At 49.5% G+C, this 25,702-nt stretch overlaps 1 protein-coding gene across 8 annotated transcripts in view; it reads right to left on the bottom strand.

Annotated features, from left to right (window-relative positions):
* EPAS1 (endothelial PAS domain protein 1) overlaps nt 1-25,702 on the bottom strand; it is an 89,152-nt gene that overhangs the window by 6,370 nt on the left and 57,080 nt on the right. For 6 of the 8 annotated variants that reach the window (XM_032653241.1, XM_032653240.1, XM_032653239.1 and 3 more), the window contains 9 exons: nt 23,715-23,866; nt 23,206-23,290; nt 19,665-19,783; nt 19,360-19,565; nt 9,568-9,674; nt 3,690-3,837; nt 2,823-3,037; nt 1,512-1,714; nt 864-974 (listed from right to left, as the gene is read on the bottom strand). In XM_032653241.1, coding sequence (XP_032509132.1) covers nt 864-974; nt 1,512-1,714; nt 2,823-3,037; nt 3,690-3,837; nt 9,568-9,674; nt 19,360-19,565; nt 19,665-19,783; nt 23,206-23,290; nt 23,715-23,866 — 1,346 coding nt within the window. Of the gene's footprint in view, nt 1-863; nt 975-1,511; nt 1,715-2,822; nt 3,038-3,689; nt 3,838-9,567; nt 9,675-19,359; nt 19,566-19,664; nt 19,784-23,205; nt 23,578-23,714; nt 23,867-25,702 lie in introns of those variants that run through there. The other 2 variants (XM_032653244.1, XM_032653245.1) reach the window with 2 other exon arrangements.

Raw genomic sequence — 25,702 nt, 5'->3', positions numbered from 1 at the left:
ACATGGACCCGCAGGTTCCCACTACCATGATGGGCACCGTAGGGAACTCTCACAAGCAGACGCCGAAAAATAAACGTTTTGGCCTCACTGGGAGGAGGCAGCTGATTACAACCACCTGGAATGGTTAAAGAGCAGAAGCAGACAGTGATAACCAAATACTAAGTAATGAATCTCACAGGAGTTCAGAGAAGAACGTGCAGGGGAGAAATAGGGAAAGCTTTGCAGAACAAAGATACAAACTGAGGAGGCAAGGCAGAAATCTGGATGAATAAATGGGGATGAATGATTATCCTTTGGGTTTTGGGACCCATCTACCCACACCCTAGCCTGTTTACACAGGTTTTACAAGACGTTTGGCCTTATGTAATAAGTTTCTGAAAAGTTACGTGTAAACAAAAATTTGTCCGATGTCATTTTAAAATGCATTTAAAATAAGTTATTTCAAAGAATCCTAAAACGGAAATGTTTGTAAAGGGAATAATTGTTCCCTATGCTTACAGAAGTCGTATACATCCGGGTATGCTTTTTAAAGGCAGGGATCCTTAAAGAAAGGGTTCAGATGTAGTTTTCGTTTTCATGAGCATTAAGAAATATCCAAGTTAGGAGGACATAAATATATCGAGGGTTAAAAGTAGAAGAACCGGATTTGACACGGGTAAAGCAGAGGGCAGAAGTGAGAGAAGCAGACAACCACAGGCTCCGTTTCCCTGCACCCTCACCCAGTTAAGGGACTGTGGCCTGGGCCAAGCATTCCCACTAGTCTTTGCAACAAAGGGCTGAGGCTGCAAGAAGAGACTTCAGCCTTCACCACCGGCAGCTGGTCGGCCTGGCCCGCCACTCCAATCTTCCCCACGGCCACCTACCTGGGTGCTGCAGTGGTCTTTCGCCTCTGTATCCATGGCAAAGAGCTTTTCGATTGCTTCAATCTTCAGATCGTCATCCAGAGATGTGTAATAGTCTCCAGGGCTGCTGGGCTGGGGGGCCAGGAAGGAAGGTGACCAAGTCAAGGCTACGGCACTGGCTTCCCCAGAAGGCCAAGGTAGAAGGAGAAATATGTTTCTGGACCCACAGATTCAACTCTATTCCATGGAATAAAGAAGCCACGCCCTAGGAGCTGTGTGAGCCTCTCTGAGTTCAGTCTCCTCGTCATAAAGTGAGGCTGTCTTGAACAGCAAACAGGATAGAGGCATGGCTGGCCGGGCTCTGCAAACTGTGTGGCTCTGTGCCCCCAGCAGGATGGTTACTGCCCTGCATGGGGACTGAGCTCGGGGCTCACAGCTGTGTGCCACTTGGCCCCCTGTCTTCAAGGACCTGATCACATAGATGGGGGTGGATGGGTACTGAGAGCAAGTGCACAGCTCTAATGCGTGAAGTAAGTATCACAGCCCCCCTAGGGGGCTCCCGAGTAGGAGGAGGGCAGGACTTGGGTCTGGCCTGTCCACTCAGCCATCCGGCAGCAGCCAGAGGAGGAGCCCACCCTCTCCATGGCTTCAACCCCAGGGGGCGCTCACCGTGGAGCAGCTACTGTTGCTTCTGCTGCTGCTGGCGGCACTGGGGGTGGTGCTCCCCGGGGCGGCTGCCTGGGGCACGGTGAAGGCGGGCAGGCTCCCGGCCTCAGTGTGGGCGCCGTGGCTCCTGGGCTCTCCGGCCCACTGCTGGCCTGGTGGCAGGATGGCCTTGCCATAGGCTGAGGACTCCTCAAAGTTCTGGCTCCCTGTGGAGACAAGGGCCTGGCTTGGTTCGCACCCCCGACTGCTGGCCTCACCCCAGGGCAGAAGAAGCACGAAGGATGCACAAGTGATCCCAAAGGGGCCTGCAGCGTGCCTGGGGCTCGGCCCGCCGTGTGCTGAGGCTTCGCTGGGACAAAGGGGCCTTCAACTGGGGCTGGGGTTCAATGTACAGACTCCCTTTAATGGGAACACCCTGCTGAAGCCTTTAATTTTCAAAGACGAAATGTATTATTAGGAGCCACTCTTCCCTGAAGGGCAATCCAGAACGTAGAGGAGGAGGTTATGAAAACTGGGCAATTTGCCTCATTACTGCCACGAAACTGGGAAGCTGCGTGACTCCTTGTCCCAGGGCTGCTCTCTGTGATTCGCTGAGGTCACCGTTCCCCGGTGGCCTCTCACAACACACTTAACGGGGGGCTGAGCCAGTCCAGAGCAAGCACAGGGAGGTGTAGCTGTTCCTTGAGCGGCCACAGCAAGGCTTGGGGGGGGGGGGCGGTGACCGTGGGTTGCAACATGGGGAAGAAGGGGCTTCCCGTGTTCAGAGCGCAGGGCAAGAGCTGACAACTCCGCTGGGGCCACCAGGACTCACATCCCCGTGGGACAGGCAAACGTTTAAAGAAGTGCATTCGAGGGCTTACTCCCGGGCCTGAATCTTTTCTCAATCCACGTTTCTGGAAGGATTTCTCCCAACATTATTTCAACCTAGCAGGCCTCTGCCTGAACAAGCAATCTGTCCTTCAAGGTGCAGATGGAGATCTGCCCACCCTGTAGAAAGATGCCCGTGGCCTCGGAGCAGATCCCTCGCTGCCCCACTCTCTCGTCTCAGGCTCCCCCGTCCCCATGGTGCAGAATCGACCAGAACACCCCCGCCCCCACCCGCCCCCGCTCAGCGCTTCACGAGGTCAGAAACAGGACGGGTCTTGTGCTACGGTGAGTGCACGTGCCCAGCATAGGGTCTGGCCACCAACGGATGATCAGCAAGACTCAGGGAAGGCACATGGCAGCTCTGCTTAAGGAAGAGCTGTGGCCAGGGAGGCCTCCCCCCACCCCAAGAGGGTTCGACAGGCCCTGGCTCAGCTAAGCAGCACCCACCGAAATCCAGAGAAATGATGGCATCTCCTGCAGTGGGTGCGAGCTGGGCCAGCTCCTCGGGCTCTTCCTTCAGCTTGGTGAACAGGAAGTTGCTCTTCTCAGACACAGCCACCTTGCCACTGTTGTCAAAGATGCTGTTCATGGTCATCAGGTGCGGCTTGAACGGGGACTCTGTCTGGTCCATGGAGAACACCACGTCGTTCTTCTCAATCTCACTGGTGGGACAAGAGCGAGCTTCAGACCGTCCATATTTTCCAGCAAAACTCTTTTACTCTCCAGACACATGGAAGTCCTGATAGCTAAGCCTCTCAGACAAAAACACGGGTATGGACAGTGTGTTGGCGTTCCGTAAAGAACCGTGCACTGGAAGTTTGGAGTCGTGGAGCTAGCGACGCGGAGAGCACCCACTGAGTATGTATCTGTCTTGGATGCTGTGTTAATATCGTACGTGGGCTGCGTGGTATGCATGAGACTTGAAGGCTTTTGCTTTTGTTGCACCCCAGCAAGGACTTTCTCTAGATTTCTTCCCAGGTGCTACCGAGCAAAGGTGTTACATCTTCTCCCAAAAAGTAACAGTGGTTCTCTTCCCTTGGTTCCCATTCAGAAAGCACTTAAGTGACGACTGTGTTCTAGCTGCCTCCCCACGTGGGTCAGAGGCATGACAGATGACAAAGGGGGAAGGGGCAGAAAAAGCCTGTAAAGGGGAAATCCCAGTGTTTCACTGTTCCCGGGACGCCCACTGCAAAAGAGCTCGCCGACGTGGTGCCAGGTTCTGAGAGGCTCGGCACTCCTGGGCTGTGTCCTCGGTCTCAGGAGCACCCTGCACCCCAGCCTGTTTCCCCTCCCCGCCGGCCCTCACATGCTCACCTCAGGACGTAGTTCACACACATGATGCACTGGGGCTGCAGGTTGCGAGGGTTGTAGATGACCGTCCCCTGCGTCTCCAGCCACACGTAGCCCCCGTGCTTCGCAAGCATCCGGTACTGGCCACTCACCACCTGACCCTTGGTGCACACTAGGGGAGGAGAAATGGGACCTGAGGTCAGGAGGTGGGGGAGGAAGACCCCATGGGGAGGGCAGCGTGCAGGGGAAAGATGGGGGAGAATGAGCTGGATGGGAGCTTAGAGCATCTCGCCCAACTCTTCATGTTAAACGTGAGGAAAGTAACCAGAGAGGTTAACTGACTTCCCTAGGCTGGCTGTGAGGGAGTGGCATCGCCAAGCCCTTGACAAGTTGGCTCACCCCTGGCTCAGCTGGGAGCAGAAACCGAGAGCAGCACCTGCCCTTCCTTCCCCCCCAAGGTCAATGAGAGGAAGGCTCTCCATGGGGTGCCCTGTGGATACAAATGGGCACGCAGGGAACGGGCGAGCCTCTTCTGCCTCACACTACGGGCGGTAGGGTGCACTTCCAGCAGCGTGGAGAACGCCTGTCCTCGGGCAGCCACTGGTAGCAGGCCCACCATCGGTACTCTGCTTGTGAATAAAGGCAGTTTAAAGAAACCCCCAGATATCCTCGATTGTTCCAGGTCATCCGTCAGACCTGCCGCCTTTGGGGCCACAGCAAGTCTGTGACCCACAGCAAAGGCAGCAGCAAGCCCCCCGCCAGCCTCTACACACAGCCTCGTCAAAGCCCTGGTAAGTCCTCCCAGCTGCCCAGCTAGGCTGCCTGCGTATGACGTCTTTCCTCTTCCAGAGTGCTCTAAATGTTCATTTAACACTTGTTTTACTCTATAAAAACATCGGGGAAAGGGCCCGGCATCCCAGATTGCTCTCTTCCCCCGTCCAGAATGCTCTATCTGCTCCCATTAAAAAAAGAATCAACAAGTCCCTTTAAATGAAAGTTTACTAATGTTAGGATTTCTTATAGCTTTCTGAACTGCCCATTTACTTTCCTTCTTGGGAATTCATTCTTCTGAATTCTAGTCTCAGAAACCCCCAAATCACACAGAAAGAAGCACGCTGGCAGGATTAGGAAATCCTGGTTTCGGTTTTCCTCATCTGCAAAATGGAGTACTGATAATAATAACAGTAATGATAATAATTATTAGTACCCAGTGTCCCATAGCTGTTTGTACTGAGGACCAGATCTGCCTGCCTGGTTTATCAGGTACAAAAATGTGGCTGAATGTCACTGACGGATGCTGTATAGGAAAAGCCCCTCTGCTCCAAAGTCACTAACATGTACAGCGCCCAGGCCCTGTCACGTCTACAGGACACGTCTGTAGATAACGTCACAAGGGGCCCTGCGGGAGAACATGCAGACTCTCTAAACGTCACAAACCTCCCCACTTTTCCGTGTAGGCTCAGGAATCACTCCCCAATCACCACACTGTGTGGTTGAGGAATGCAGCTCGGTTCGTACTAACCATGCTTGTAATCCTTCACATTTATGTTTTTCTTGGCACATTTCCTCCTGTTCAGAAATTAACAAGCACCTCCAAGCTACAGGAAGCCCTGTAACCATACTACACATAAGTTACACGTGTACCCTGCTTTGCAGGGTTCAAAACCATCTCGTAAGATCAGTTCATTTCTGCAAAGGAATTGGAGCGGTGCCTGGCACACAAAGCGGCTTCAGGGTTAGTGTTAGTATCACCTCGTTCACTGTACAGTGACACCACGAGGTATCTGTTATTATTCCTGTTTTCCATCTGAAGAAAGGGAGGCTTAGAGTGATTTGCTAAAAGGCCCCCTCGTGGAAACAGTCGACAGGCTTATAGTCCAAATTAAAGGGTCCTCAGTCTTTTTGGTTTTGTTTGCATTTTAAAAAAGTCAACTTTGGTGAGGTTTAATTTACCTTCAATAAAAAATGCACCCATTTTAAGCACAGATCAATGAGTTTTGCCGACTGTACAGACCCTTGTAACGGTCACCACAATCAAAGGTATAGAACTTTCCATCATCCAACCTCCCTAATTTCTTATACCTCTTGACAGTCAATCCCCATTGCCACCCCTGGTCCCAGGCAGCCACTGATCTGTTTTCTGTTGCTATACATAGAAAGGATCTTCTCTCCATTCACACGTAAGTGGGATCATACAAGAGCTCTTTTCGTGTCTGCCTTCTTTCCACCCAGCATGTTTCCCAGAGCCCTCACGTTGTTGTAGGTATTCCTGGTTTGCTTTTCATTGCTAAGTAATATTCCGCTGCATGGAGATAGCATAACTAATTTATCCATTCACCTGTCAATGGATGTTTGCATTGTTTTCAGTTTTCGGTTATAGTGAGTAAAGGTGCTGTAAACATTTGTGTACAAATCTTTGCATGGACATGCAGTGTGAGCGCAGCTAGGGCTGCAATGGCTGGGTCATAGGGTAAGTACGTGTTTCCTTTATAATATACAGCCAAGTTATTTTCCAAAGTGGTCATATCATCATTGTCTAATCTTTTTAATAAAATCCTGTGCTGTAGGGAAGACAGATACCATCTTTTTTTAACATGAGGGGACTAAGGCCAGAGGGATTTTGACCTGCTTTACATCACACAGGACAACAGTCTGGGTTACTCGACAGCCTGTGGCCCGCAGTACAGCGCCCTCCTACTACATGCCCCCGGGCGACACTTCACTAGGAAGACGGAATTGGTGGTTGCTGCTGTCCTAAACCATCATGGACCCTTTGGCCAAAGAAATAACTCTGTCCTCCCTCATCTCCCTTTATCTGCCCCATTGAGGCTCCTATGCCCAAGAGACATGATTCTTGCACAATTTCAAGTACCTGGAGTTAACTTATTCATTAACTCATTAACTTATTCTTAATGCACACAAGATTCAGGGATCTTATTCTTTTTGATTAAACAGTGCAGTGAGCAAAGGTTTTTAACTGCATTTCTAGCGATTGCAGGCGAGGGCCTGCTCTGTCAGTAGAATATAATTACGCCAGCTTTCTAATCATCTGCTCATTAATGCCAGCCTTGGTGAGGGGCCTGCTACTTGGTAGATAGGCTTTTTATGGCCTTTAATCTTGTTTTCCTAAGAGCACATAATGTCCTCACACAACAAAGAGAAACCAACCCCCCTTCCCCCAAACCCTTACCTTCTGAGGGTAACAATGTATAAATTACTAACCCATTTGGAAATGATGGCTTTCAATTATTTAAATTTGGTTTGAGGTCTGAGCTTCCCCAGTAATTTCAACGGTAAACTTTCACAGGCTAAGACACACATACGTGCATAAATTCGGGATGCTGGTGTGTAAACCTGGACGAGCCTCAAGCCCGGGCCTCCAATTATTCCACAGTATGAGTGTGGGTCTGTGGTGCAACTTTATCTGCATAAACCCAACAAGAAAGACAGAGTCAGAGGGACAGAGAGAGAGAGAGAGACAGAGAGAGATTGAGAAAGACTGAGAGACAGAAAAAGAGGGAAAGTGAAAGAGAAATAGATGCTTGTGTTCAGCTGGCATTAACCCAATTTCCACCCCACGCACATCTCCCTTTGCTGGATTCAGGCTGGCTGAGCAGAGGCCTCTGAGCTCAGAGCTGCTTTACTTGGCTCCATCAGGGGAAGACGGGAACCTGTGATTTCCATTTGGGTTGTGAATTACCTTTAAGTGTGCCTAATGCTTAAAACCACAGATTCAATAAATCTGCACCATATTTCCCCTGGATTCAGCAGAAAACTAATATGACAATTTTTTACCCCAGCTCTTTTTTAAGGATCAAAGATTTTCTAAGAGAAGGAAAAAAAAAAAATCTCTTTCATAGGCCTAGTGAGAAGCCATCATTTTTGTTCTCTTTGACAGTAGTTTCCTCTACTTTCCCACCCCAGAAGCTAAAGCACAATACTGTCCTGCAAGAATTTCCAGAAACTTTTGCTATTGTCCTCTACTTTGACTCACCCTTGGCTGAGAAGGAAGGACAGGCTTTTCCCCAGTTTTACATCTAAAGGAGGGAAGCCCCAGAAAGCCAGGCACTGGGAATCTTTGGGTAAGCTGGGCCAGAGCCAGGTCCCTGAGTCCCAGTACCAGCATGACTTTGGGAGCTGAAACCGCCATGGGCCAGAGAAGCATGGGGAATCCCAGAGTGGAGGCTAGAGCCACATCCTACAGTTTCAAAGCTGGGGCAGGCTAGAGCTGGGCCACATCCATGGGCACAGAAAAGTACCTCCACCTCCCTCCCGCATCCCTGGGTCCCTGGAATGGGGAAGCCGGATGGTTTGTTTTTTTGCTGGAGAACACAATGAGAAACTTCTTTGAGATATCATTAGGGGCCCTGTTGCACTGTTGGATCTAACCCGAAAGCCATGAGGACGAAGCAGAGAAACCAATTAGAAAGAGAAGATCTCATTCCTTAAGAGAATATTAACTGTGCTTCTATACAGCTTACGGCCTGCTGATCTGAACTTCAGGTGTCCTAACCTTGGGATAGATGGGTGGATTTAGGAACAACGGACAAATAACTGCACTTCCATTTTCTTCATTGCCACTCCAAGGCCACAGCTAATCCTTGGAGTCCAAGACCAAAAGGGCCACTGGGAATCTTCTCAGACTTACCCATTTTAAATCCTTCTGTAATCCTCTCAGCACCCCGATCTGCACTGGGGGCACTTATTTTGAAGCATTCTTTCCCAAATACGTTTTTTTTGCCCTTGGGTGTGTCATTCATTTAGTGCCTGTACTGTACCAAACGCTATGCTAGATACTGAGGCGGAAGGTATGGACCACCATGCTCCCACGGAGCCCAAAGCCCTCCTTCTTCCGCAGAAGTGAGATCCCTTAGGGCAGGGATCAATCCTATCAATTTCTATTTCCCCCAGTAGGCCAGGTATAGGGTTATAGACCCATAGTCCTTGCATGTTGATGGGCTGTATGGAGCCAAGAAACTTGTCTTGGATCACCTGCAAATGGGAAGCCTTAATTGGGAACATAGTCAACTGAAATGCACTAGAACTGCCCTGTCCAGTATGGTAGCCACTAGCCAAGCGTGGCTACTTATATTTAATTAAAACTAAATTTAAAAAATTCAGTTCCTCAGTTGCACTAGACGTATTTAATATATGGCATAGCTCACATACGGACTACGCGGATGAAGAGCATTTCCATTGTAGAAAGTTCTACTGGACAGCCCTGTTCTAGAATCCTTTCATAATTCAGGTTTTCTTTCAAGCTGCAAGGCACAATTTCCACACGCCATTACTGGGTTGCCCGGACGGCCTTCCCCAACTGAGTTCTCTTGATTCAGCAGGCAAGCTCTTGGAAAACCAGGGCCCCCCTCGACACGTCTATTAGGTTGGTGTCGTGCACCCTCTACCTCTGTTTAGACCAGTGCTCCCCCGTCCTTCAAGGTCCAACGCGAGCGCCCTGTCTTCTCTTTTCCTGAACTCTCCCAGCCCTCTTCTTTGAATGGATGTACGTGTTTCTATAGCGCATAACCCAAGTTGATTACACACTGTCTTGCACTCTGTCTTACACCCTACGGGGCTGCTGCGTCAGACTGTTCACTGCATAAGTGTGCTCGGTGAGGTGGTAAGTAGGGACTGCGATTCAGCCCACCTTCCACTCTCCAGGCTGTATGCCTTGGTGTGCTTGTGTGTCCCCTACCAAAAGCGCCCTTTTCCTGATTCGCACAAGCACGTCACACAGGATGGTGGCAGCCCTGGTTCTCTAACCATCCTGTGGGCGTGAGTCTTGTCTGCCACACCAGATGATGGCTCTGTGAAGGAAGCAACTGGATCTTCTCCTTCCCCACCAGTCACACCCCACTCAAGGCCAGATTCCACAGACATATAGGACACTCCTGGTACTTACAGTTCTGGTGACTTTTGGTCATGTTCTCTGAGTCCAGTGCATGGTAGAACTCGTAGGCTGAGCGGCCAAGCAGCTCTTCAGGGTGGTAACCAACCAGTTCTGTGATTCTAAATTTTTTTTAAAAAGCAAGGGGGACGAGAAAGACCATATGAATATGAGCAGGGGCTCAAGGACCTTTATGTAGGAGGTAATTCAAAGGCACACATTCGATGAAACACAGTCCGAACGTCCCGGTCGTACCATTCATCCAAACAAAAGAAAAAACCAACAACCAACATGGTGGTCAACCTGCAACTATGGGTCTACTGAACCTCCACTCTTCCTGCCCTTCCAGGATTGTGTCTGGGGAGGAAGGAAAAGCACCTGTTCAGGGGCTCCCTACCTCCCACCCCCAAATAGACACATGTGCCTTGCTCCAGTGACCACTGGAAGGGGCTCTCATTGCCCCCTACCCACAGTCTTTGCAGACAAGGGAGCAGAGAGGGTGGACAGTTTGCTTGATGTCTACACAAGTGTCCGGGGACAGAGCAAGAACGAAAATGGGAACATCCTGACTATTCCAGATTATTCTAGTAGAGGGCGATATAAATGAAAAGTGACAACATGTGGTCCCAAGTTGGGAAAAGCATGGAGGCGGCCTCTGCACGTGTGTTAACCATGGATTGAGGAGGGACCCAGGCAGGTAGAGCCCTGTCTGTGCTTAAACCTTCTCCCCTCGGGTCCTGTCTGGTGACCTCAGATACCTCCTAGACATCAGGTTCGCCTTCATGGGTTCTACTTGTTCTTGCTATCTCAAGGAAAGGAGGGAGGGCAGGAGGTGCCGAGAGGAACAGATACAAAATCATAGTCCTAAGAAATGTGCCTCTTCGTTATGCTCTGATAAATAGGCAGCTTCCGTGTAGGGTGTCTGCCTTAGATGGGAAGTGGGCAGAGAAAAGGCAAATGTGGAGAACCGTGAAGGATCACTTAACTTGTGAGGACCCTCTGCTCTGTGCTGGAATCTTTAAAACAAGCAAAGCCCTGCCCGAGAACCACCCGATTAGCTGCTTTCCCACGTCATACCTAAACATTATTTCTCATCATCTTTGGTCTCTCACATTTTTTCTAATGGGCTCACCGTCTTGTTTACTTAGCCTATCATGAGCGAGAAGTGATGCTATATCCTCATCATTACAAGCTCTGTTTTGGAGTACGTGACTCCAGGGGCACAGCCCTGTCACCTGTCCACGCTGGAGAGGAACAATGTGGAGAGGAAAGCAGAAGCCGTCCGCGGCTCCTTGGTCTCTTGTCTCTACTCCTCTCTCCCGCTCCATACGGGTTTTGCACAGGTCAGACGAAATCATCCTAAAATATTATTTCCATTCTGTCACCCCTCTACGTAAGCATCTCCAGCTTACCTAGGACCAACCACATCCAGAGTAAATAAACTCCACCTAACTGCTAAGCCTCCAGGGTCTTGTCTCCATCTTCCAAGCAGTCTGATTTGCAGCTGATCGGCAGCACGGCAGGTCCCCCCTCCCCGGTAGACCCCTCTCCTCGCAGTTCCCACCCCTGGCAAACCCACGCTTGCCGCAGAGCCTTGAGGCCTTCTCTTCTCGGAGCCCTGACGGTGACAGGGCCAGCTCAAGGTCTCGCCTTGTCCCTGGAGCTTTCTCCAGGTTGCCCCTTCTCGTCAAGTCCTAACAGGCCAACACAGTGTCACAAGGAGTTATGTATGCTTCTCTCCACGTCCTAGGCTGCCAACCCCTGAGCTCAGGGACCACATCCTCCTTTGGCCTCCGCTACAACGGGTGCTCAGTAAATGCTAGAGTAGCTGACCAATGGACTGATAGCCTTTGGGGGCCTAAGGTACAATGAGAGCCCTGTCTAGCCCAGCACTGCTAAGGAACCTGGGCACTAACGGCCCACTTTTCTTCCTCGAGCGTGGTCACCTGTCTCAGTGCACGACGGTGCACACACACAGCCTTCAGCGCAGCCCTCAGGATGCTCAATCCATCCTTTCTCCGTTCCGTAAGGTGTGTCTGGTGTTGAAGTGGGCAGAGAAGAGGCAAATTCTCTGCCTAGGTGAGACTTGGGGGTTAAAGCCTTTGTCAAACAACGGGCAACACAACGGAGCTGAGAAGCTTAGGTCTCCGTTGATTTAGCTCAGGGGAGATTTCTCCAGTGAGATTCCAGCAGCTCACCTGCACCAGCCAGTCGGTCTCAGACCAGGAGGATCTGTCCCCTCACCTGGCCCTGAGCAGAGAGGTCTCTGAACTCATCGGCAACAGACACGTTCCTCAGTGGCCTGCCTCCAGGGCTGGCATTCATGGCACCTTAGCCAAGGTGGAGAGTCAGGGAGAACAAGCAGACGGCCGCACAGCGCAGGCCCTTCGTTTCCTACACCCACGTAGCTTTTCTGATGGGTCCCATGCCTTTCAGCCTCAGCCTGGGAACCAGAATTGCACCGGTGGGCTGTGCTGACAATGGGCTGGCCATTTACAGCCTCACCAATGTGCCAGATAAGCTACTTCTGTTCCTGAACTAGGTCTAGAGTTTCCTAGAGACCCTCAAAACTGAGGCTGGTTCTGGGAAAGATCTGACTCTACTCCATGAAGAGATTACACTTTCTTTCAAGATTAGAATCTTTTAAGACGCTCAAAGTAAATGTTTATTATGATCAGCCTCAAATAAAAAATTTCTTAATCTAATTAATGTGCCATCCATTCAGAGGCACACAATGGGCATGTTTTGGAAGTGGACAAACAAACCTCGATTTCAGAATTGCCAGCCCTCTTCCCAGTAGCAGCCTTCATTTATCTTGTCAACTAAAATAAATATTTAACGTCTCCTCCTTCATGCCTTTCAACAGACGACTATAAAAACTGGGAAATACACATACCCCAAACACAATCGAAGAACATTCGACTGGTCAGACTTTACAAAACCAGGAAACCCCAACTCAGAGCTAATGGTCGTTGCCCTCAATCTGCAGGCGTGCCGACGCCAGCGGGGAGGCTAACGAACCCAGTTTGTTTATAGGGTTGGCCTCCACGGCACACAAGGCACCTCCCTGCTCATTTCCCTCTGTCCCAGGGAAGCCTCGGGAGCTGGGCTGTGATAACACCATTTCATCTGCTCTCTTCACCAGGGGCAGGGGAACTTTGTTTCTTTCTTTCTTTCTAATTAAGGGGCCCTGACTCTGGAGGAAAAAAAAAAAATCAGTTTGGGGTCACCCATAAACTTCAAAAGTCAGCTCAGTAGTGCTGTTCTCTTTGTAAAGGGGAAGAAAATACGAAAGGACTTAATTCAGCAGACTTCAGAAATGAGAAGCACAGAGGTCCCTGTTTAATAATAAAGTAGGAAAAGAACCAGATCAAGGATGAGGTGAGCAGAGAAATGTAGACATTGACAGGCAGCCCCAGGAGGCAGAGGCAGAAGGAAGAAAGAAAAAAAGAAACTAGAGAACTTTCAGGTTAAAATCTGAAGTTACTGTTGCCCCAAGGAAATATGTGGGTCAGACAGCTGGGCCCTGGATTTCAGAGTCAGGTCTGCCTCACAATGTAAAATGACAGTTACTGCTCGTCCATTGCTCTTTACCCTTAAAAATGTGGCGAGGCCCTTTTCAACATGGACTACCTGTGGCTGAGCGCTAGGGAGAAATGGGCTCTCCGGCTGGGCTGCAGTGTCAGTGCCGTGTGGCCTCCTAGGCAGAAGGAATGCAGCTCAGGCCTCAGCCGGCTCCATCACGCGCCCGCCCACGAGGGACGAGGCAGCAAGCTCCCTACTTCACACGCCAAGCCTGGAGTCAGACAAGGTCTGGCTGCAGTTTTTACCCCTGTTCCCTACGAGTACAGGATTCACTCAGTAAACGGATCGTGGAAGGTTAGAGAGCATTTAAACTATTTGAGAGGATAAAAGTTTAAAGTACTTCCTAACCACCTATTTGTTTTCCAAAGAATGCGCTTGCTAATAAAACCATCCTTTTATTAAGGTCTGCTTTCTTTCCTTCCGGCCTTCTGGCAATGCCCTCTCCAAGGCAACACTTGACTCCCCTCATTTAGGTTTCTGTATGTGCTTTTAGCTTTGAAACTGCATTTCCCCAATAATACCCAAACTATTCACTAACACAGATTTCAATGACATTTGTTTTAATATATTTCTATCCAGATTTTCTTGGCTTTAAACAACAATACTTTTGCCTTGTGTTCTCCTCCAGGAGTACACAGTTAAGTGAATATCTATACAATCAGCTCCACAGTTAATGGATAATGAATTTCCATCCTATCAGTGTTATGTGTTACAGTTGGGGTGTATTCATAGTATACATAGGAGGGTAGCCCTGGCTCAATCCTGGACTGACCCTGAGTGCCACCAAATGCCACAGCTGCCTTTGATTACCTTGAAACCCACAAGCAAGAAGGGGAAATGTGCCTTGAATTGTAGCAGGAGAGAAGCAGATCGCACAGGGGAATAATTTTTGAATTGTGAGGTCTATTACACTTTGAAATAAATTCCAAAAAGGATTTGTAGAGCTGCTTCTTCCAAGGAGAATTTCAAGCAGATTAGACAGGACGATATACAAGCATTTCTCCTAAATATGTTCAAACTTTCTTAGGGCTGATTTCAGAACATCGTCGTTTGGAGGAGACACAGATGCACAAGGAGAGCATTTAAAGTTTCTTCTAGCTCAGGGATTTAAAGAAATATACTATACCATCTTACATAAGATAGGTAAAGAGAGACTACTGTGTATGTCTGCAAAAATATTTAGAATACACTAAATACGAGACTAAAAATGACATGTAATGTATCAGAGTCTGAAAGACCACTTGGAATTAAAGATGCCACCTATCCTCTAAAAAAAAGTAAAATAATTTGTTAAATGTATCTCAGTACACAATGAAAGTATATAATCTTTTACTATTAGTTTGCCCGAAGTCAGTCTATTTTCTTCTCAGACTTTAACACTATTGCTTTTCAGGTGCTTTGATGCGCGTGTGTTTTACAACTCATGGCTCTCTATAACTTTATTGACAGCCTCTTTACAGTCCTCAACTATCTCCTCCCTTTTGTCATCATCACGATTACCAACTTCTTTGTATAAATAGAATTCGTCACAGATTTGATCCACAGAATTTGAAATGCAGGCATCTTATCGAACTGTAACTCCCGAAATTATTACATCCTACACTGCCTTAACCCAATGACAAAACAGGGTTGCCCTCAAATTCTTTATCTGTGAAAATTACAGGACCCTCTTTGTTAATTTGAAAATTTTACTGTTATCACTTTTCCCCCAGTGATACTTCTCTCATCCACATAATTTGCTTTTACAATTTATTTCTAACATACAGGAAGACCCATAAAACACACGAAATCACAGTGGGATTATATGCATTAGAGATTTGCCCCACTCTCCTTGATGGCTTGGCTTCTTTCCGTTATTCTCTTTCTCCACTAGATGGCGCCTCCACGTGAATTTAAGAACCACCCCATTTTATTTTTTTTAATTTTAATTTTTATTTATTTTTTGGCTGCATTGGGTCTTTGTTGCTGCGTGCGGACTTTATTTGCGATGAGTGGGGGCTACTCTTTGTTGTGGTGCGCGGGCTTCTCTGCGGTGGCTTCTCTTGTTGCAAAGCATGGGCTCTAGGCACACAGGCTTCAGTAGTTGCAGCATGCGGGCTCAGTAGTTGCAGCACACGGGCCCTAGAGCGCGCGGGCTTCAGTAGTTGCGGCGCATGGTGTCAGTAGTTGCGGTGCACAGACTCAGTAGTTGTCGCTCGCAGGCTCTAGAGCGCAGGCTCAACAGATGTGGCACACGGGCTTGGTTGCTCTGCAGCATGTGGGATCTTCCTGGACCAGGGATTGAGCCTGTGTCCCCTGCATTGGTAGGCCGATTCTTAACCACTGTGCCACCAGAGAAGCCCCAGAACCACCCCCATTTTAAAGTTAAACTACTTGAGAACAATTTTTGTCTTCCTTTTGGGTGAATGGTTCATTAAGTTGCTCGTGTCTCAAACTCTTGGAGATCCGGAATCATCTCTTTTCTTCTTTGATATAATTAGTCTCTGGCACTGGGCTAGATATATAGCAGATGCTCAATAAATCACAGTTCATTAATTGGCTGCTCATTTTAGGAGACAGAGTATAACACCTCTATTTGAATCGTAAATGGAGACGAGATCATCCATTACACTGATAATCAGGATACTCTTCTTTAAACCTGCTACTCAACTTTACTCCCCCTATCTAGAGCAATTGACTGTATATACACGTAAGCGTGACTGACATAAATTGTTACAGAATTCACTTCTAACAATATTTGCTGTTTCAGATCATTAATACAGGACTTGACGTGGTCCTCTGACCCTTTGTTAAGAGAAGCAGGATGAATGCATTTTGAATCATCTGCATTCCTTTATTCAACTTCAGATGTTTCAGAATAAGTTGTTTCAGGTTCAGTTGATTTGGGAAACCTGAGACTTACACACAAGATTACTCTTTTCTATTTTATTTGTCGCTCCCCCATTTCCTCTCTGTTCTCCCCTGTCTTTTTCTCCATGATCCTTCTCTGTTTTTGTTTGTTTATGTCTATGGTCTCAATACATCTAAGAAAATGTACCAAACAGCCTCAAAAGTGATTTTGTGGGTTCTACTTGCCTTACATTTTCATCAGATTCTTCCTAACTTTCCCATTAGGAAAATAATCCCCTTTATGGGAAATCGCAGCCCCTCATGTGTGCCAGATGTCATTAAATCTAGTGAATTCCCTGATTAAAATGCAATGCCCCCCACCCCACCCCACTATGATATGTAAGTGTTGGTTTTTGAAGCACTGATCTTGGTAGAGGTGTGTGTGTGTGTGTGTGTGTGTGTGTGTGTGTGTGAGAGAGAGAGAGAGAGTGAGAGAGTATGAATATGTGTATATCCTTCCCCATCCCAATAAAACAAGTGTAAACAAGACAAGCTACCAAAACCAAAAAATCCTAGTCTTCATCAAGGCAACTGAGAAATAACACATAGGTATTAAGGACTTAAAACAGTCACTTTATAAACTGTCTAAGCCATGTCTGTGCCCTTGTTAACTAATCTGCTAATCCGTTAAACACAACTTCTGTGTGGCACAGCACTCTGTGTCTTTAGATGCCTCTGCATCCATCTTTCCAGCGCCTCTGAACTCAGAGTTTGGGCCATGGAATTAGGTTTCTTGAAAGGCAAGATCCTGCTGAAAGTGCACTGTGTCTAGCAAACCTTACAAGCAATATCACCCTCCACACCCTGAGTCACAAAGCCCTAAATCACAGGTCCCGTCAAGCCGGGATCGACTCTGCCTACCAGCCCTGAACCAAACTAAGAAGTCAGTGCAGGGCCCCTCCCCTTTCCGGGAAGAGGGCCTTCTCCACTCTTAGGCACCCAATTGCTCATGTTATTGCCCCCTCTTCCTTTTACCCAAAGGTTAGATGCTTTCAAGAAACGACCTGAAATTCATTCAAAACAAGATGATGAATGAGGGATAACTTCAAATTACCCTTTCCAGAGGATTTTTTTCCCCTTCACATTAACAAGAATCAAAGTCTTAAGTTAAAAAAAAAAATCCTTCTTTTCTGTTATCTAGGGATGAGGAGTTATTTTCTAGGACAGTAGGGTGTTCCCAGTGCTTCTGGGGTCACATTAGGGCTGTACTTCACACGCAGCTTTCACTGTCTGCACTGCTCCAGCCGCTCTAAGGCTAAGGCATGCGGAGCACCGCACCACCCCACCCCACCCCACCTCGAAGCTGGAGACAACGCGGGCTACGCAGCAGGATTTCTCTTGTCTCAGAAGGTTACGGAGAGGGGTGCACATTACAAAACTGTATCTTCTGCCCAGGATGGTTCTTGGAATACAAAGACTACCTCTGAGAAAGAACCTTACACACAGCGTGGATTTCTCAGGTGCCTGCCTTTGGAATAATTTCTCTCCGTAATTATCCTTGTATCACAATAATGACAATAGGAACAGTCATGATAAACGCTGACTGTGTCAAAGTTTCAGGACACAAGTCTTCACACGTGACATTTTCTCCCTATGAGGTTAGAGCGCTTCTTTCTACATCTGGAACTACGCACTACCTCCAAGAGCCTTGAATCCAGCACTATGGGGACAGGAGTGACTCAAGGACACTTTTACAAAAGTTCTTAAACCTGGAGTGGCACCAGCCAACACCAGGTCAGTCTAGAATCAGGGGAGAGAAACTCAGCTGAGCCTGGAAAGTAGGGCCGCACCCATGAAGAAATCCAGACACCCATGGGACATGCAGCAGAAGAGAGAAAGGTGGACAGGCCTGGGGGCCGCTGAGCAGGAGCTCTGTCCTGGGGCCTTTGGCTTCCTGCTGGCTGGGAAGGTGAGGCAGTTTCCTGCTGGTGGTCTCTCCTTCTCCCAGGCCCCCAGCCTCTACATGCCTCCAGAAGTGGTCTTGGCCCCTTGAGTTTAGTGGGGAGACTAGCTTTGGGGGAGGGCAAAAACAGGGAGCAAGACATCAGCAGGAACAAAAAGCCTCCCATCAGTTACGGGGTTTGTGGTTTTCAAAGCGCTTCCATAGCCATCATCTCATCGTACGCTGATCCTGTGAGACAGGTGTAGGCAGTGTTCTCATCTGCGTTACAGAGAAGGGGAAGCTGAGATCTCAGGGTTTCTGGAGAAACCCCAGAAGGGGAGAGGGGAGAGGTTGGAGCAGCAAAGAGCTGCCACAAAAACTATGACTCTGGACAAACGTGGTGACTCTGGACACCGCTGAAATCTGGGGTCAGGTGGCGAGATCCCTGAAGGCCACCTCCAGTCACGCACTAGTCAGCAGACTGCAGTGGCAGCTCCTCAAGCCAGGCCTGCCCGGCCCAGCCCCTGCTCCTGGCCTGTCCTTCCCTCTCTGATGGCAGCCACTGCCCATGGCATCTATCCTTCCCTGTCTTCCTCCTTCCACCTCCCGATCCGCCCATGTTCCCAATGCCCAGGCACAGAGGGGAGGGCAGAGGACAGGCAGGGGGGAGTCAGAGCTGTCCCTCCCGCCCCTTCCACAACAACCCAAGCCTCTTCCCCACCTGTTTCGAGCCTCTCCTCAAGCTGAAACTAGAGTGACATGGATTACATGTGCAGTCTTAGGTGCTCTTTCAACTACTCTAATAAAGAAACAATTTAGGGTGAGGACCACAGCTAACACCGAACACTTCCTATTGGATTGGAACTTAGGCCGTCTCACTGAATCAAGGCTCTTAACCACTGCGTTCTCTCATAAGAGAATCTCCAGTTAAGCCTGGCTTTGGGGGTTAGGGTCTGGCTTAGTTCCCGTCCTTGAAAAGCCTTCCAAAGTAGACTGGACAGTGGCTGGAATGGAGGTGACACAGGAGGCGCAAAGGCCGAGGAAAGAGCTCATTCATTGAAAAGAACACACAGGAGCCACGCGGCCGTAGAGCAGCTTCCAGGACAGAAACCAAATCTCCCAGCTGGCCTCTGAATTGGGGCTGCTAATGGAGATCTCTAGACCCTCGTCTCCTGGGAAGGGACAGTGGCCTGGAGATTTCCTAGGAGCCTGACACATATGTGGAGGAATATGTACACACCACCGCGATCCACCATGACAGCAGCGGCACCCCAGATCAGCTCTGCTGTGACAACAGGGGACAGCCCAATATGGTATGAGGAACCCCTTGGTGGCACTGATGGGATGAAACAGTGACCTGCACTCAGCAATACAACATTAATGCCGCAGACCCACACCCTGACCACAGGCGCGCGTACACACACACACGCGTGCGCTCCGCCGGGCCCCACCTGTCGTCACAGTAGGTGAACTTCATGTCCATGCTGTGGCGGCTCAGGAAGGTCTTGCTGTCCAGGGGGATGTCCATGTGGGACGGGTGCTGGATGGGCTCACACATGATGACGAGGCAGGACAGCAGCGGCTCCTTGCAGCCGCAGAGACTGCTGTGAGGGGGGCAGTTGTTGTAGACCTTCACCTGGCCCGTGCAGTGCAGGACCTGGAGACCAGCCGCGGAGGGTCAGACGTGGAGCCGAGAGCCGGGGGCGGGGGCGGGGGGGGGTGCACTCAGTACTCCAACCCAGGCCTGACGTCCTACCTTCCAGGTGGCTGACTTGAGGTTGACGGTGCGGCCTCTGTTGGTGACTGTGCACTTCATCCTCATGAAGAAGTCCCGCTCTGTGGACATGTCTTTGCTTTTCTTCCCAAAACCAGAGCCTGGATAGAGATGGGGAGGGGAGCCAGCTGAAGTTTCATGTTTGTATTCAGAGGGGGGGGCAGTTTTTCAGGGCAACACGTGTGTGTGTGTGTGTGTTCCCCGAGGCGCGGCTGAGCACACACAGCCTTCCCTGAATGCTCCGTGCCACCCTGGCTGTGGACCAAGGCTCGCTCATCTCCAGCCCGTCTCCCACTGCTGAAGGGTCAGGGCTGTTCCAGCGTGTTACCTCCCACTGCACCTCGCACTCCAGAGCGGCCAGGCGATGAGTGACCATCGGCCGTGATCTCAGCAAACCTCTCCCGGGGCGGGTCCAGGTTCCAGAGACGGAATTCCAAGGGACGGTCTGGGCGAGGCCACAATTACTCCAAGGGGATAAGCCTCTCGGGTTGGACATGTCCCTTAGACACCCCTGTCTTTTCTTCATTCCTGTCCCTCCAGTGCCCTAGTTTCACCCTGCAATGGCTGCATTCAGGGTCCTGCACCATTTGCTTTCTCCCCTAAAGTGACATAGGTCAAGGTTCAAGAAGAGACTGCTGGTCCAAATCTCCTGTGGGGAGCAAGTTCACCTTGAGGATTAACTCAACACAGATCATATCCTTTCTCAGCCAGAATTAAATAAGTCACCAAGACAAACAAGATCGCTTCCTTCCTTATAGTCTCCAAATAGCCTGCCATTCGGAACCTCTCCCACTTTTTGTTTAAAAAAAAAAAAAAAAGTGATGAATGCAGTAAGCACCAGCTGAGCCCCCCTGTCCATGTCTAGATTCTGCCATCCTGGACCTTCCAAGGTCCACTCCTGCCCCCTGCCCAGCATCTCAGAACAGATCAGAGCCTTGTTTCAAATAATCACACCCCTCCCTCTGGCATGGCCACCAGCTTCTGAACCTGAACCCCCAGGGGGCTGTGACTTATTTGGGTGACACAGCCCCAAATCACTGTGTGTTGAATGGATTGTGGCACCTTTGAATTTATCTTCAACATCCCTAGGAGAGCCCACTAAGTAATAGACCAGATGGTGAATCTTTTTTTTTTTAAAAGAGAGAATATTCTCCATCATGATTATAAAACCATCTCTCCCATACTCAATTATGTTTCTTCCTACAATTTTAATTCCCACAAGTGGGGTTTGCACATCGTGAGACATTCCTGTATCTTGGGGCCTGGACGCAGCACCAGCACCAGCTCAGGTGCTGAGAAGTGGGCTGGAAGGACTCATTTGTGGCTGTGACATGGGTTAGGGCTGTGGCCTCCTGACCTGTTAACTTCTGAGTCTTCCCCATTCTGCCATTTGGTTAATCTTTCTAAACACAGCTCCAACCAGATTACTCCACCTCTGCCCCAAAACTTCCACCAGCTCCCCTCTGTCTACAAGGAAGAGGATCGAGGCCCAATTCCTGGCCTTCAAAGCCTTCCACACCAGCCTCACAGCCTTATCTTTCCCTGGGTGCTCGCACTAACCCTGTGCTTACAGATCACGCAGGTCGGCACCTTCAAAGGCTTTGCTGATTCACTGATTTGGATCCCAAGTCCTCAACACAGAGACCAAGAGAGCTAAAGTTCCACTCGGATCAACAGGGTAGAGTCCTGCTGAATCATGGCACCTGGGAGCTGGAAGGTCCTAGACTTTGCCTGGTCCAATACTGTCACTTTGAAAAGAAAGACTCCCAGAAACAGAGCGATGAAGTGACTCGGTTCAGATCACATAATCAGATTGAGACTAGGGTCAGAGGTTGAACTAAGACGGAGAACCCAAGGGCCCAAGGGTTTCCAGAGCAGAGAAGAGAAATTAACAGACTTTTTGGTTTTCTTGGGCTTCCAGCACCTGTTTTAGAAAGGGATTCAGAAGCTCTGGCAGCCCCTTCCTCACAGAACCGAACAAGAGTTTCTGAGCGGCACAGAGAAGACAGTGAACAGCCCACAGTGCTCCCCAGCCTGTGTACGCCCGGAGCCAGGTGGCCTTCGGGAGGGAGAGCAGAGGCGCTGGGCGGGGAGGCCGTGGTGGGGTGGGTAGAGGTGGTGGTAATCCTGCGCTTTGCAGGCTCGGTCTGTAACAAGGGTAGAAGTGGGCCAATGAAGTGTCTGCTTTTGCAGCATGTGTGGTAATAAGAGCAAAACCTTGCAGGCTTGATGGCACTGCCTCTGTCATTCAGGTTGGACAAGCACACGCTCCATGGCAGTGACAGGTGAGAGACAGAAAAGGGGACGTATAGACTCGGGCATAACCTGCCCAGGGCAGACATCGACTCTCAGGTTCAGAAGGGACCTTGAAAGCCATTAAGTCCCCTTCTTCTCAAAGCTTCAGTCCACTTGACAATATGCCCATCTGTGCTTTTGCTTGACTGTCCCCCGTTACAAGAGATGAAACAGCAGGCTCTGATTGTCACTGCAAAGCGCTTTCTGCTTGTATAGGCCCTTCAATCCACTGGCATCTGCTGGAGGCCCCACAGGGAGGGTGCAGTGCACGAGACCTTATAAATCTCTTCTCCATCAAAAGCTACCTGTCCCATTTCTTATCACCAGGAGGCCAGATTCCTTCCTTGGCTCCCGGGGTAGCTAGTCTCTAAAGGTGGCCCCAATGAGCCACATCTCCTAGTATTCAGGGCCTCCTGTAGTTCCCTCCCACAGTGAATGGGGCTGGCCTGTAACTCACTCTAACAGCAGGATGGGGCAGAGTGGTGCTGTACCAGTTTCAGGACTAAGCCTTCGGAGAGCCTGGCAGCTTCTACTTTTGCACTTTGGGGGAGCCCTGAGCTGCCGTGTAAGAAGTCTGGCTACCCTGGAGACCCCATGTGGAGAGGGAGAGGCTCCGATACCTCACAGAGTGAGAGGGAGGTCCAGCCGTGCCTGCATCCCAGCTGAGCCCCAGCCTCCAGCTACCGGCCACAAGGTCCCAGGGGTGTGGGCGAACCCTCTGGTCATCCCACCAAGTCCAGCCTCCTGACATCACATGGAGCAAAAGAACCACCCACAGAACCCGCAGAATCACGAGAGCTAATAAAAGTACTGTTTAAGCCACTATGTTTGGGGCAGTCTGTTACACAACTGTCTTAGGGACAACCACAACGGTTCCCATGAACATTTTGGCACAGATGAGCTGATTGGTTTGGGTGGTGTCATTTGGCAGAGATGCTGGATGCTCAGGTGATGAAACCTTCTGGAGACAGTGTCCTAACCTGAAGGAGTGCCCTAGGAGTGTGACATCAGGCCCCAGGAAGAGCCAGCAAGAGATCCTTCTGAGTACTAGGTCCTTCCAGGGCCCTCAGTCTCATCTCCTAGGCTCTGCTGGGTTTTTTACGGATGTCAGTGTTTTTAGATCATGATGGCCATGTTCCAACCATCCTACATTTGCAGACAAAGGTAAGGCAGATCCCCTCCCAGGTGGTGTGAAAAGAAAAGAAAAACGCAATGAAGAATACGTTACCATTTTTGAGACTCAGGTTCTCACGGATCTCCTCGTGGTCACAGGGATGAGTGAAGTCAAAGATACTGTGCCCTGTTAGCTCCACCTGTTTCAAAACAAGGTTGGGCTTCATTATTCCTAACACTGAAGAAGAAGTCTCCAAGAGGAAGCTGGGCCCCCTTTTCACATTTGGAGAGAGGGAGGAGGCTAAATCAGGTCTTCTCATGTTCCACTCCACAGGTCCACAGACACACCAGTGTAACAGACTTCATGATGGATGTGGTTCACAAGGGTGGTTCTGTTAATCCAGTCGGCAGAGCTGTCCACCAGGGTGGCCATCAGCAATGCTAAGCCCAATGCCAGGGGTTCTCAGTGTGTTCCTGAGGTTTGAGGCTTGAAATCAGAGAGAAGCAGGGTGGGCATATGCAAGGAGAGGTCAGGAGGGATGTGATCAGAACCTTCCACTAATTTCTACCCCCAAGTGGAAACGCTTTCCCTCCCTTTCTGAAAGAGCCAGAGGAGGGTGTCACCTGTGTGAGTCCCATGAACTTGCTGATGTTTTCTGACAGAAAGATCATGTCGCCATCTTGGGTCACGACGGCGATGAAGCCCTCCAAGGCTTTCAGGTACAAGTTGTCCATCTGCTGGTCAGCCTCAGCTTCAGGCTCACTTTCAGAGCAAACTGGAAAGAGACAGGGGTTGGACGGCTTGCATCAATGTGTTAAAGCAGATGTGACTGGCACGGACGGATGTCTGCCAGGGATGGCTCAAAGGCATTAAGTGGATTTTTCTGGAAACGCACACTGCCAACCATCCAAGTGTCCACCATTGGCTCAAGCAGCAGGCATCTGATGAACACCACTGCACAGAGGACACCCTGACAGGAGCTTTGCGGGCAGTACGGTGGTTGTGGCCGCATACTTGTGGTACCAGTGGCAGTGGCAGCAGTCGTGGTCACAGATGCAAAGGCAGTTACAGGAGTAGTCAGCCCGATAATTTTCCCTAATGGATGTTGAACAAGGACAGCATATCAGGTACTGCACTGAGCATGCTATATAATCTTCAAGACACCTGTGGGGCAAGTACTATTTTTTGGTCTCATCTTACAGATGAGGCCTGGAGAGGTTAAGTCATTTGCCCAAGGTTATAGAGGTTGTAGCTAGTGGACTCAGGCAGCTGAATACAGAAGCCACACTCGTAACCATTCATAGGCTTTGGACTATTCCTCCTGTTAGGCTATTATGACTCTGCTTAAGTAAAAACCTTTTTGAATATTAGTTTCCTCAGCTAAATAGAGATAATAGTTCCCATCTCTTTGAGCTGTAAGGATTAAATACGTATGTAAAATGCCTAAAACGTACCAACTATCATGATTCCCTCTCCCTTCTGCCCCTCTATGACACTGTCACCGCCTTCAGATTGCTCAAAACCTGGACGGGGGCCGTGTGGCACACAGAGACACAAATCTAAGTAAAAACTTCAGGTTGACAGAATTGGGCACCCAAGAGGCATACAGACAGTAAGTGCTGAAGGGTTCATAGGAAGAGGGGGTCGCTTTGGGGTGGTCAGAGACAACTGTTTAAAGAAGGGCATTTGAAGACACGCGTGAAAAACAGGGATCTCACTCTGTTAAATGAAAGGAGGGCGTTCTGGGCCTAGTGGGTTGGGCCGACACTGGAAAGCATAGAGGTGGCAGAGCCTGGAGAAAGCTCCCTCCAGGGACGGAGAACAGGTCTACCTGGCTGAAGAGGAGGGTCCATTTCCCAGACTTATCGACTGGCCTCACGACATGGGTCCAGTGGCCCGGAGCAGTGGCATCTCAGACCACTGCTTTGGGGAGATTCATCTGGCAGTGGCGTGCAAGGCGGTTTGGAGTGAGGACCAGAGGTGTGAAGCCACGTGAGGTGGTGGCTGCTGCTGTGCTGGTGGCAGGCTGCAGAGGTGGTTGCCAGGGGCAACCTGGGAAGGCGTCCACTCCCCAGCCAAGCGCTTTGAGGAACCTTGGCCTATGAAGTATACCTCTGCTATGTGCAAAAGGCAGACTCAGCTCTCGTCCCAGCAAATACAGCTCTCAGGCCCCAGACCCTTGGCTGTTATGGCTCAGACCACAGACTTTATTTCAGCCCTGCTTCTCCTAGCTCATTATTTAACTCCAAATATACATTCACTTATAAAAATTTCTATTCATCCAGTACAAACATCAAGCCCAGTATGCCTCCCTTAATTTACAGAACAAGAGGATTAGAGAATAATTTGTCACTTATAAACGTTCACATTCGCTTAACTAAAAAAAAGGAGTCTTTCAAACTGAGACTGTTCTAGGGAATGTAAACCGCAATGCATTTATGGGCCACTTGGCAAGGGACACATGGATGCTGTGAAATGAGGTTCAAGGGCCTTTCTGGAAGGGCACTGGATTTATTTGGTTCTCTTTTCCCTTGAGCTCCTAAATTTAAGCTCTGGGCCATACGCTGTTATTCCTCAAGAAGAACAAATCCAAATGAGAAGATGTTCCTAC

The sequence above is a fragment of the Phocoena sinus genome, chromosome 13 (genome assembly GCF_008692025.1).
Source record: "Phocoena sinus isolate mPhoSin1 chromosome 13, mPhoSin1.pri, whole genome shotgun sequence".
NCBI lineage: Eukaryota > Metazoa > Chordata > Mammalia > Artiodactyla > Phocoenidae > Phocoena > Phocoena sinus.
Note: the sequence above shows the minus strand (reverse complement) of the source record. Positions and strands in the feature narration are given on the sequence as shown.